Source organism: Nematolebias whitei, chromosome 20, assembly GCF_014905685.2.
Source record: "Nematolebias whitei isolate Nwh7 chromosome 20, NemWhi1, whole genome shotgun sequence".
NCBI lineage: Eukaryota > Metazoa > Chordata > Actinopteri > Cyprinodontiformes > Rivulidae > Nematolebias > Nematolebias whitei.
The window spans coordinates 10,595,566-10,607,958 of NC_056517.1; the positions used below are offsets into that span (position 1 = coordinate 10,595,566).

Here is a 12,393-nt window from a genome sequence, read left to right on the forward strand (position 1 = left end):
ACACAGACCGGACCGACACCTGACAGACTGTTAGACACAGACCGGACTTGATACCTGACAGACTGTTAGACACAGACCGGACTGAATTTGTTATAAATAACTTTAGCAAACTTGATTTTTACAGTGAGAGCTTTGTATTTTTTCCCTGGAAGTTATCTCACTCTCTGAATCACAAATCAGCAAATCATTATGCAAATAAAAATTAGGCACCGCTCTCAACTTTTGAACCTTTTCTATGATCAGGTTGACGCAACACACTTGCTGTTAGAACAACTCAAACGGGTGTTTTCCGGTACATGAGAACAGGTGGAGTGTCTTACAGAGTAGAGGTATCTCTGGTTGAACTGGTGCATAGCTCCCTGCAGCTGGCTGCGCTGGCTCTGCCACTGCTCAAAGTTTCTCACAGACTCCATGGTGGGGCGCTGCCATGTCGTCGTGCGAGTGTTGTGGTCTACGTAATAGATCCTGCCTCGATCGTCAACTCGCCGCTCCCACCTGGCAGAATGAAGAGCGATATAGCTCAGAATAAATATTTCAACTATTAAACCGAGAATAAATATATTACGTTAAAAAGTCTGCTTTCCATTAGAACAGAAGTTGAGAACTCTACAACCCATTGCAACACCTACCGAAGTTTAAGGTGCATCCACAAAGTATTCACAGAGCTTCCTTTTTTCACCTTTTACGTTACAGCCTTATTCCAAAATGGGAAAAATAAAAATTCCTCAAAATTCTACACACAACACCCCATTATCATAATATATATTGTATAATATATAATTAAAGCGCTTTGAGTATCTTGAAATAAGATAGAAAAGCGCTATATAAGTACAGTCCATTTACCATTATGACAATGTGAAAAAAAGACTTTTTGAAATTTTTGCAAATGTATTTATACATTTATAAATCACAAATCAGCAAATACCTTATTATGGAAATAAAAACCAGGTAGCCCTTCTCAACTTTTGAACCATTTCCATGATCAGCTTGACACAACACACAACAACTCAAACAGGTGTTTTCCAGTACATGAGAACAGGCGGAGTGTCTTAGACAGAATAACTATCATTAAAGGTGAGTTGTGCAAATTGATGTTTGTATCAAACAAGTGGCCCTTCGTGTCACTCGGTCCCACTGGAGTAGCTCTCAGTCTCACAAAGGTTGGTGACCCCTGGTTTAGACGGCCAGCCAGCTCTAAGAAGAATCCTGGTGGTTCAAAACTTCTTCCATTTATTAATGATGGAGGCCATTGCGCTCACTGGGACCTTCAAAGCAGCAGAAATGTTTCTGTATCCTTCCCCAGATTTGTTCCACAACACAATCTTGTCAGGAGGTCTACAGACAATTCCTCTGACTTCTTGCTTGGTGTTCGTGCTCTGACATCGCAGTCAGCTTTGGGACCTTCTATAGACAGATGTGCCTTTCCAAATCAAGTCGAATCAACTGAATTTACCACAGGTGGACACTATTTAAGTTGTAGAAACATCTCAAGGATGATGAGTGGAGACAGGATGCATCAAAGCACACTAAAGACACAGTAAGTGTAAAATCAAGACTCACCCTGGAGGTAGTGGCTGTGGCCTTTCCCAGGTTGTGGTTCTGGTGTTGTGGTCAACGTAGTATGTTCTCCCATGTGGATCTTTTCTCTGCTCCCACCTGCAATAGACCAAATGACAACTCAACAAATTCTGACCGGTTATTATGACATCTGAGCAGTGTATTAAACAGACGTTTGTTGGAAAATGTCACTTTCTGTAACGGTAACCTTATTTGGGGATCTGAAGTCATAGCTAACTCAAAAAGCAGTTGTTCACATTTACAGGCTAGAGAACACCACAGCTCCTGCTCAGAGCAGGAAGCATCACGACATGATGCCTTCACTGTCCCTCTAAAGGGCATCAAATCCTCTTTGCTTAAGCTACTACTTGAAAATCCATCAGAAGGTATTTAGTCAACTTTAGAGAAAAGACAGCAGCTATCGTCTTATGAGTATTTTATGTTTTTATAGTGATTCAAAAGTTACTAAGTGTAATTTGTGCCCTTAAATCAGAACCATCTAAACTATTTACCATGACAAAGGTTCAACTTTATATATATTTGTACATTCCACTGGTTTTTTAAGTTAGGCCTCTTTTAGAAATGTTTTTAATCATAAAGTTCCTGCTCATGTGTTTCTGCGTAACGCTGCTGTTACAAAGCGTGGGGATGTTTCAAATGCCAGCGGCAGCATCAGGATGTTACCCTGGTGGTAGAGGATCTGAGGCTGCAGCGTTGGGGACCGGCTGTCTGGGTTTCACCCCGTCTGTTGTCACGGCTGCACTGCTGTCACCCACAGCTCCTGCAGCGCTCGGTTCACCTGGAGCTGGGGAGGAAGAGGACGAAGATGAAGATGTGGTGGCGGCGGTGGCCCCCGGGCCCGGAGAGGCGTGTGTGGTGGAAGCAGCAGCAGTGCCATTGGCAGGTTTAGCAGCGTCAGAGGTGACTGGAGAAGGTGTGGACGTTGGTGGGCATGAAGAGGTGGTGTTTGGTGCTGTTTGAGCGCCCGGTGGGGCGGCGGATGGTGCGCAGTCCTCATGGTCATCTGCAGGGGGCAGCACTTCACCTCTTGTTGCAGCCTCACAGGACTCCCTGGTCACTGCAGCCAGGACAGAGCAAAGACACAATGTTTTGTCCCATCTGTGCTTTATGCAAACAATGAAAGCTTTGCTTTGTAGAGCTGTAGTAGCTCAGTGGTTAGGCCGCAGGTTTGAGCTCAGGATGCTTCAGGAAGGGCATCTGGGGTAAAACAAAGGCCAAATCTTTCACGAGAGCTCGCTCGCTGTGACAACCCCTAACATCGGAAGCACCCAGAAAAAAACAAGCAAACAAATACAAGCATGCTCTGCTTTGAAGAGTTGTAGGACTCCTTGTCAATTTAGTTTTTATAAACAATTCCATAGCAATACATCAATAAAATACAAATAAAATGAGTCCATGTTAATCAAAGGTGGTTTCATTCAGTGCACTGCAGAGGTACAAAGACTGAAACAACTTTCAGGTAATGAGCAGTTAAATTTACAGCAACGTCTCCAATAAACCTGAGGAGGCTGCACCGTCTTTCTGAAAACACAAAGACTGGTTTACACTAATTCAGTGAAATGACTCAGATTATTAAAATGCTGATAAGCTTCATTTAGAAAAATGACACAAAAATATTTAGAAACCACAAATGACCAGACTGAATCTTTTTAGCAGCTCCACAGTTTTCTGCACTTTGGTTCTTTTGTCCGAGTCTCCGTGGAGTTTGGAGACAGACAGCAGCAGAGACTGAACATTCATCCGCCCATTATCTCCACTCGCTTCTTCCTTTTCAGGCAGCGGGGGTCACTGGTGCCCATGTCCAGCAGTAACTGTGAGAGAGGCAGCGGACACTCATGACAGGTCTCCAGTCCATCAGAGGGACAAACAAACAAACAACCACAACACTCACACCTAGGGACAATTTAGAGTTACCAATGCATGTTTTTGTTCAGTGGGAGGGAGCCCACGATGTACAGACAGAACAAGCAAACTCCACCTAGAAAGGTCCCCGGCTGGGATTTGAACTGGAGCGACCTGCTCGCTGAGAGGCGGCAGCTCTACCAACTGATCCACCGTGCTGCTGCACTTCTCCACTGATCACCACAAGCTCATGAAGCATGAAGAACATGAACTGACAGAACCCTGACACCGTCCCTGTAAACAGAATGTTCTGTACACATCCAATGAACTTCTACAGCATGAGGAGGAGTTTAGCCACAGACGACAGAAGCAAAGCCTTGAAGAGGTCCCACTCCCACATGTTTTAGAGCTAAAGAAGTTGGTAGAATAAGAAACTCACTCATTCTGCTGTCTGCATCGCTGTCGGAGGGCTGGTGGACCGGGGTGGAGTTGGGTGTCATGTCTCCATTTACGACGTGCTCAGGAGCAAGGCTGCAGGAGCTGGAAGGCCCCTGACCATCTGCCCCACTGGAGACCGAGCAAGAGCCTGACCTTGGACCCAAGTCCGTTCCGTTCACGGTGCTTTAAAAGGCAAACAGAGGTGGAGTTAAAGGAAATTAACCTCGTCTTTAGGAGCTCTGCTGAATGCAACCTGAGACAAAAGCACCATTTGTCTCCTTTTCTTTAGTTGAGCTTCAACATCCAAACTCAAAAAGTGTAAAAACTGAAATATAAAATCACCTCTTTTAGTTCAACTTTCACAATAATAATCTGAACAGAAACAAGATGCGTCCATGTGAGAGTTTGACTCGGTCTTGGATCAAAGTGACGTTCAGAACAAACATGCTGTCAAATTTTAATCATCACATTTTATTATTGAACAATATATTAGCACCAACAAAGTGTGGACAGTCATTTTAAATCTGGCTGTTATGAGTCTGACTGCTGACATCGTCAGTTTACGGTTAATGAAACTGCGTCTTGATTTTTATTTCCAACTTGGCTGAGTTCATTACAGACAGTATATATTTACTATGCGTGGCTTAGAGACCGGTGCGTTCTATTTCGTATAGGCTTCGCCCTTTAAGGCTATCGCTAGTGGGTTTATTCCTTCACGCGCAGCACCGAAAACTTTAGTCCGCGCCAACCGGCAGTGTGGGCCCCACCCCCGGTCCGTATAAATCACGACGAGACCGGGCAATCGGCTCCCATTTTTTCTTCAGCCAGCTAGCACTGCAGAATGAAGAAGAAGATGTCCAGCACCATCCGCCTGTACCCGTCCTGCCAGACCGGCTACATGATAAGCTTTGACCAGCACAATATTTGTGAAGGATGCCTGGGTCACTGCCACGCCAACCTCGCCACTTCCTGCCGTCCCCGTGAGCTCCTCCCGAGGAGAAGCAGAGACGAGCAGCCTTGTTCAAGGTAAGTGCCGAGGAGTGTTTTTCCATGGCGGGCCGCTACTCGCTGGACAAAGCCATCACCTTTTCTAATGCATTTCCGTGCGGTGAATCGGATGATTCCTCCGAAAAAGGCGATGATGGCAGCAGCCCTGCTGCTCCCTCCCTCCTGGAGAGCGTAGTGATGGAAGAAGAGTGGCCGAGCGGATGCTCAGCCACCTCGAGTCTTCCCACGTCAGCGACCACACCGCCCCCAGTAGTCGGCGCCCTCCTCTGGAGCTGCCCGACATAATCCAGGAGGCTGCTGACACAAAGGGACTTTCCGTCCCTCTCCTTCCTCCACCCCGATCGGATGATCTGGCGAGAACATTTGGCTTCGCCTCAGCTCGTCGCCCTGACCCCATCTGGCCCCGCTTTCCAGCTGTGACGTCATACTGGAACGGGGCTGCAGCTGAGCCGGCAAGCTGAAGGCACCCGTCTCCACCTTCGCCCCATCACCAGAGTGGAGGGTTTACCGGATTGGGGTTTGGGGAGGGGGGGGGACGACACTACTGCTTAAATGCTCTAAATACTGCTGAAATACTACTACTATTTTCTGAGATGAGTCATCCTCGTAGCTCCCGAGCGTATAAGCGCCCCGTGGTTCCCGAATGATATCGGGTCGGCTGTGGAAACTGCTGTGTGGGGGGGGGGCGCTCTCCTCCAGGCAGGAGGAGCGATCAGGAGTTACCCAGAAATAGGTCAGCATCTTTGGGTCTGTGCGCTGAACAGATCTGTTTGGAAAAGATGGGCCTCCCACAGGATGTGGTGCGTACGTATTCAGGGCGTACGAGCCGCTTCCACCACAGAGCTGTACAACATCAAGTGGACAGTTTTTCAGCGCTGGTGCGCAGAGAAAGGCGTGAAGGCCATCTCATGTCCACTAGCAGGCGTGCTGTCATTTCTACAGCAACTGATGGACAGAAATTTAGCGTTCAGCACAATTAAAACTTATGTTGCAGCTACTTTTTCCTGTCATGAGGTATTCGGTGACAACACAGTTTTTAACCGCCCGCTGATGAAGCGTTTTCTGAAAGGTGTACGGAGACACAGACCTGTGTCACGTCCACTAGCTCCACAGTGAGACCTAATGATGGTCCTGCACGCTTTGATCAAAGCTCATTCTGAGCATTTAGATCAGGTTTTACTTAAATTTCAGTCATTTAGAACAGCCCTGTTGTTACCTCTGACGCTGGCAAAGAGAGTGAGTGATTTATCTGCTCTCTCTGTTGCTCCATCATGTCTCAGAATTCAAGCCGACGGCAGCTTAGCTGTGCTGCGTCCTAACCCTGCTTTTACTCCTAAAAGCATCACAAGCTCATTCAGATAGAGAGTGATAACCTTGAATGGGTTTTATCCACCTCCTCATAATTCTGAGGAGGAAGCAAAATCTCACCTCCTCTGCCCCGTGCGTGCGCTGTCGTGTTAAGTGGAGCACACGGCCGCACTGCGCTGCTCTCAGCGTCTGTTCGTGCATTACAGGGACAGCTCTTCAGGACACCCTCTATCCACCCAGTGCCTCTCACACTGGTTGTGTGAGGCTATTTCTGAAGCTTAAATTTCATCTGGACTGGATCCTCCAGCGAATCTCAGTGCTCATTCCACCAGAAGGTTTTCATCCTCCATGGCTCTGCATGAAGGGATGACAGTGGAGGATATTTGTATGGCGGCTGCCTGGTCATCGCTGTGTTCATTTATTCGTTTTTATCTACGTGACGTTTCTACTTTCTCCATGACCCATTCTGTCCTCAGGGTTCTGACAGAATGATTATTAATTGTTTCACGAAGCCTCTTTTGAGCTCACACCTGCCTGCATGCAGTTGCAGTGTGAGATATTTATTATCAGTCACAAGTTCATGACTGCTGATTTTATTATTAATCGGTTCATCCTGAGGAGCTGTTGTCCTGCTCTGTTCATCGTTACACTGTTACAATTTGTAACCTCCGTTGTTCCTATTCACAGCAGCAGGTCTGTTATCTCAGCCTTTTTCCTCACTCAGAGATCTTTGTCCGGTCACAAAGTGTCACGAAGTGCATAATTATGCACACAGAAGACTGAGTGATGAAATTTTTTGTGTGCAAGCAGGTGCTTCATGTTGTGTCTGAGTGGACCCAGTGAGGCATAGACTAGATCCTGCTTCGCCTTTAACCTACTAGCGATAGCCTTAAAGGGCGAAGCCTATACGAAATAAAACGGTTATGTACTTGTAATCACAGATACTATGAGTATAGGCGCAGCCCTTTAAGCTCTGGGCCTCACTGGTTCCTAAATGGCTGAAGAAAAAATCTATTTGGGAGCCGATTTCCCGGTCTCACCGTAATTTATACGGACCGGGGGTGGGGCCCACACAGCCGGTGGGCGCAGACTAAAATTTTCAGTGCTGTGCGCGAAGGGATAAACCCACTAGCAATAGCCTTAAAAGGGCTGCGCCTATACTCAGAATCTGGAGTTACAGTAAGTAACCAACTTTCTGTAGCCTGAGAATTACGGCAACTGTTTCTTAAAGGAAAATTATGCCATCCACCACACCTCTGGACCCCCCCCCCTGAAAAAAACACCTTCTTCAGATGTACACGATTCATGCAAATGACATATTCTAGTTTGAAATTGGCAAATATCGCCAAAAAGCAACAAGTTTGCAGGTATGATAAAAGAAGTCCTCAGATGAGTCTTGATTTCTGGATTTTACTGAAAACCTTTGATTTATGAATTTGTAAAAAGACAAAAGTCTCCCAAGGCACAAGCGTTTATATGAGCTGTTTTCTCCCTTGTTTTCAGAAGCACTTGTTTTACAGAGGAAAAGACGTCAAAGATTGTTCTGTGGTGAGAGCACTCACTACCTCCGTACTGCACGTACAATATGATGAAGATTAGATGTCTCACTCTGATTGAAATTCAAACCCAAAACATTTTAATAGTTTTTAGCATTAATTTACTTAAAATAATTATTAACTATGAATATATTTATCACCTCATTCATGTAACTTACTCACGTGATGAACTTATTACTGTGTTTGAACAAAGGCAGCACATTGAGACTAATTAAAGGTGGATCTAATTAGCTTAGCTTCATGGTTACTAACAGCTGTGCTAAATCAACAAGCCCCACTCCACTACATGTTTTCTTACTCTTGGGGGTGGACAAAGCGCAAAAATACACACGCACGCACACAAGCATATAAAGTGCTTTCAAAACAGGCCAGAAACTTAGATTTAAAGGAAACATCTGTCACTGAAAACACAAGTCGGTTCATTTCACAAGTCTACCTGTTGGCAGCCCTCGAGGAAGAGGATGATGAATCCCCGTTTTCATGAAGAGCATCGCCATTCTGCTGGAACTCTGCAGAACATTTAGAGATATTAGAGTATAATTATTAATAATTTCAAAAACGAGGGCTGAATGTAAAGTGAGTAAATGTTTGCGTTTTCTTGTTTCCTCCACACTTCCATTAACAGACGCAGATGAAGGTCAGATTGACGACAGCAATGATTCTAAACTCACTGGTGAGGTTTGCTGCGCTGCCGTTGGTCAGCGGCGCCACTTCCTCCTGGTCAGTGACTGTCAGACCATCAAGGTACACGGTCAGCTCCCCCACAGGAACCAGGACCCCTTTCTGCTCCACATTCAGCTTCAGGACCTCTTTAGCATTCTCCACTACAAAACCAAAGATGGTGCAAAACAACAGATTCAAACAAAGAGAAACAAGACGTGAGGACACTTGTTCCACCAAACCTACTGGTACTTCTCATTTAGTGAATGTAATTAACGGGTTTTGCTGACATTTTTGATGGAAAACAAACACGTACGCTTCTTTTTGGTCTGCACTGTGGACAAGTGGAAAATATTTGGCAGTCACGTCAATTTGAAGATACCGTCAAAATGTATTTAAAAAAATGGTACAGAGGGCTTAAAGTTTACTTTAAAGCAGGGGTGTCCAATATGTCGATGGTGATCTACCAGTGGATCAGAGGTATTCTGAGTAGATGGCATGGCATTAAAAACAGACATCAGTCTATCATCATCTATGAAATTTGTCCCTTGACTGACAGACAAGGCAGCCAGTCTGAGGCCCCAAAACGTTTGGCCATTCATTTACGGACAACATCCTCATTCTCTCTGAAACTGAAGGTTTCTGAATCCAGGTCTCTGAGTGGAGATTTTTAGGAGAACCCCCCCCACGGAAGTATGAAACGCTCCAAGTGTGAAGTTCACTCCAGGCGGCTGCAGACCAAAGTTTTTCTGCTCTAACAACAGTTATAATCAATAACAACAGTTATAATAAATAACAACAGTTATAATCAATAACAACAGTTATAATAAATAACAACAGTCATAATCAATAACAATAGTTATAATAAATGGCAGAGAGCAGAGTGTTTTTGTTCTGCTCACCCTTTTTCAGCAAAACTAATAAAATCCAGGCTCCAAAGAGACGTTAGTGGATTCACCAGTTCTGACTAACTGTGGTCATGCAGACGATGCATGCACGATGTGGGTTGCCAGATAAATTTAAAATGTCTTATTTACCCCTCCTTTTCTGTGCACATGTTCAACAAACACAACACACACCTCATCTTAGAATATCTTTACTCAGCACATATGACAGTTTAGGTCAAAATACTTTAATTTTAGAGCCATAGTACTATAGTTCATAATTTCTTATCTGGCAACCCGACTAACATGGAAACTACTGCATTTCCGTGTAAACCTGCTCATTTTTTATTACCCCCAATAAAAACTGAAAAAGAACTAATGTTTCCAGAGGATGTAGTAGATCACTTTGACTTGGTCATTTTAAAAGGCGCTGCATGATGAAAAAGTGTGGGCACCCCCGATTTAAAGAGTAAAGCGTCCCACTAAACATTTATAAAGGTCTCATACCCACATTTTGTGGGCATGGTTGGTGGGTGCTGTGGATTATTTGATGTAAACACAACATCTGGTCACTCCTGCTAGACCAGGGCTGGCAACATTTTGTCCAGAGGATCAAGACAGCTAAAGCAATCGAAGGGCCGCAGAGAATTGGAAAATACAATTTCTTAGAGACCGATAATCTGGAACAATTTCGTTTTTTTTTTTCTTGTTGTAGCATAGTTATTAGCATGCTTGAAAAAAAAAATGTCTCCAACACTCTTTAGTAATAGAAGACATACTTTCTGTAAACTGGCTCTTGTGTTAGCTGAAAAAAAACATGTTTGAGTGTTGGAGTCTTTAAGGTTGTCAAGTTCTGGAAACACAGCTAAAACAAAGTTTTAGCCTCTCATCTTCTTTCGGCTGCTCCCTTCTTCAGTGAACTAACTCGAACTAACGCACGAAGACTTGGTGATTGTTTTTATGTCGGATGTCCTTCATGACAACCACAGACCACCAAGCTACCACAGCCCTCTGTGTGGAGTAGAGAGATGCTAGCTAGGATGCTCAGGGGGAGCAGATGGAGGGTGCGGGGGGTTAAGGGTCTTGCTCAAGGGCCCATTGGGGCAAATGAGGGTGGAGGCCGGTGTAGGTGACAAGAATATCAGGTATGATTTCAAGTGTATGGAGGTCACAGTATTATAGTATTTGTTCATCTTCAGTTTTAAGATTTTCTCTGAATTTCACTCAAGCTCAGTGATGGAGGACTTTAAGCATTTGGCTGGACTCTGTGTCTGCTTTAAGGTAAATAAGGTTCTGTCCCACCTCTTCTAACAAAACACCACCGACCTTATTACTGTGTAGATACTAACACGCCTCAGAGCTTTTCAGGTTGTTCATCACTTCACCGTCTGAAGAACAGAGTCAATGAAGTAGCTAAATTTGCTAGTAGATGTAGCTAAATTTGCTAGTAGATGTAGCTAAATATGCTAGTAGATGTAATCTGCAGCCACTTCTTCAGCTCGTCCTCCATCCCTCGTCTGCAGCGGTATAATTATATTGTCCTGTTTGAGCTCTGACAGGTGGTGTTCCTACATGTTTAAATTAAATCCACGATGCTTGGAAAAACTACATTAGCTCGTACTGTTCACACACAAACAAACGCCATATCTGGTCCACACCGGAATTTGTGCCTAAATCACGCAAGGCACCATGGGGGCTAGACTCAAAGGTGGATCATCTAATGTATTTGTTAATGTTTAATTTAAACTTCCTTGAATTTCCTCTCCTCCTTGAATCTCCACCTTATCGTGGTGGTGGAGTTTGTGCACCTGAAGGATGAATTTAATTGATAAAATGCAGAATTTCATCAACTTATTTAAAAGTTGTGTTGTTGTTTTTTATTAAGGCAGTTGGGGGCTGGATGGAGAATGCCCAAGGGCCACCTTTGGCCATTAGTTGCCCGTGTCTGTGTTAGAAGGAAAAACTCAGAATGTTGATTTAGGTTTATGCTGCTTGTAGTTTACAGACAAAACTAAAGTTTTAGGTTCAACAATCTGTTAAATTCCCACTGCTTTAATTTCACTTTGGATACATTAAAAAAAAAACAAGAAAAAAACAGATTTAATATTTATTGTCCACAATTCATTGATTGGTTGAAAGAATCACTATAAAACAGAGCCTTTAATTTAGAAGTCGCTTGTACTCCCAGTTGTCCTGCCCAGTGCTGGGAGCTGTGCTAAATGCTTTGCTCCAAACGCTACAGGTTTTTCACAAACCAAGTGTCTTAGAAACACTTGATGAGTATGAATACAGCAAAAGGAGAAAACTTGTTTTTACTCCTAACCTGGCCTCATTTGCACCAAACTTCATTTTTATTCACAACACAGAGCAACTGATTGATGCCAACAAGAGCCCAGTGGCCTCTCTCCATCACAAAATACATGTCCGCAGTCTCTACTGCGGCCTGTACCATGTCTTGTGCTGTCGGAGCATCCTCAGAGAAGCTCGGGGTAAACGTGTGTGAAAATCTGCTGCGATGCCAGTTTTACATTTTAAGGATTTGGGGAAATTATACAAAATACCTCAGGGGGTTAAATCATGTCAGGCCACAGAATGATGAAGTATTTCAGAAGAAAGACGAAACCTTTCACCCAAAAAGAAACTGTCCAGATGACCTGATTTAACCTTTTTTGTGATGTACAAAACACCCACAATCTTGCGTGCTAATGCCCACTATAAACCCCCAGCAGCTTCTACGTCATAATGTTCTGTCTGGTGTGGCTCCATCATACGTTTTCTGTCGTGCTGCTCCAAAGCTTGACTCAGGTCCAGCGTGGTTTTTCCCAGCAGGCCGTCTGCTTTCAGGGTGTGGTGACTCCATACTTTGAAATCCACTTGTGTGTGTGGCGTTACAGACCTACAAAACCAGGAACACACAAAAATAACACAAGTATGATCACAATAGCAAGTATAACAATCATTTGGCCCAGCACAAAAGTGTAGAAATAAACAAACAAACAAAAAAAAACAGAAAGAAGTTATAGATTTTTAGGACTCTTCTCTACACCAACAGTTTCCAACAGAAGAGTTTGTAAACTTCATACAGTAAGCATCTTTGAAGATACATTCTTACCTTCACC

The 12,393-nt window shown here is 44.1% G+C and overlaps 1 protein-coding gene across 1 annotated transcript in view; it reads right to left on the minus strand.

The window, feature by feature from the left end:
* LOC119426712 (NEDD4-like E3 ubiquitin-protein ligase WWP1) overlaps positions 1 to 12,393 on the minus strand; it is a 58,239-nt gene that overhangs the window by 29,183 nt on the left and 16,663 nt on the right. Inside the window, exons 5-11 of the mRNA XM_037694295.1 lie at positions 12,046 to 12,170; positions 8,402 to 8,554; positions 8,167 to 8,239; positions 3,860 to 4,041; positions 2,242 to 2,635; positions 1,561 to 1,656; positions 321 to 495 (exon numbers count right to left, since the gene is read on the minus strand). Of these exons, the coding sequence (XP_037550223.1) occupies positions 321 to 495; positions 1,561 to 1,656; positions 2,242 to 2,635; positions 3,860 to 4,041; positions 8,167 to 8,239; positions 8,402 to 8,554; positions 12,046 to 12,170 (1,198 nt within the window). The remainder of the gene's footprint in view (positions 1 to 320; positions 496 to 1,560; positions 1,657 to 2,241; positions 2,636 to 3,859; positions 4,042 to 8,166; positions 8,240 to 8,401; positions 8,555 to 12,045; positions 12,171 to 12,393) is intronic.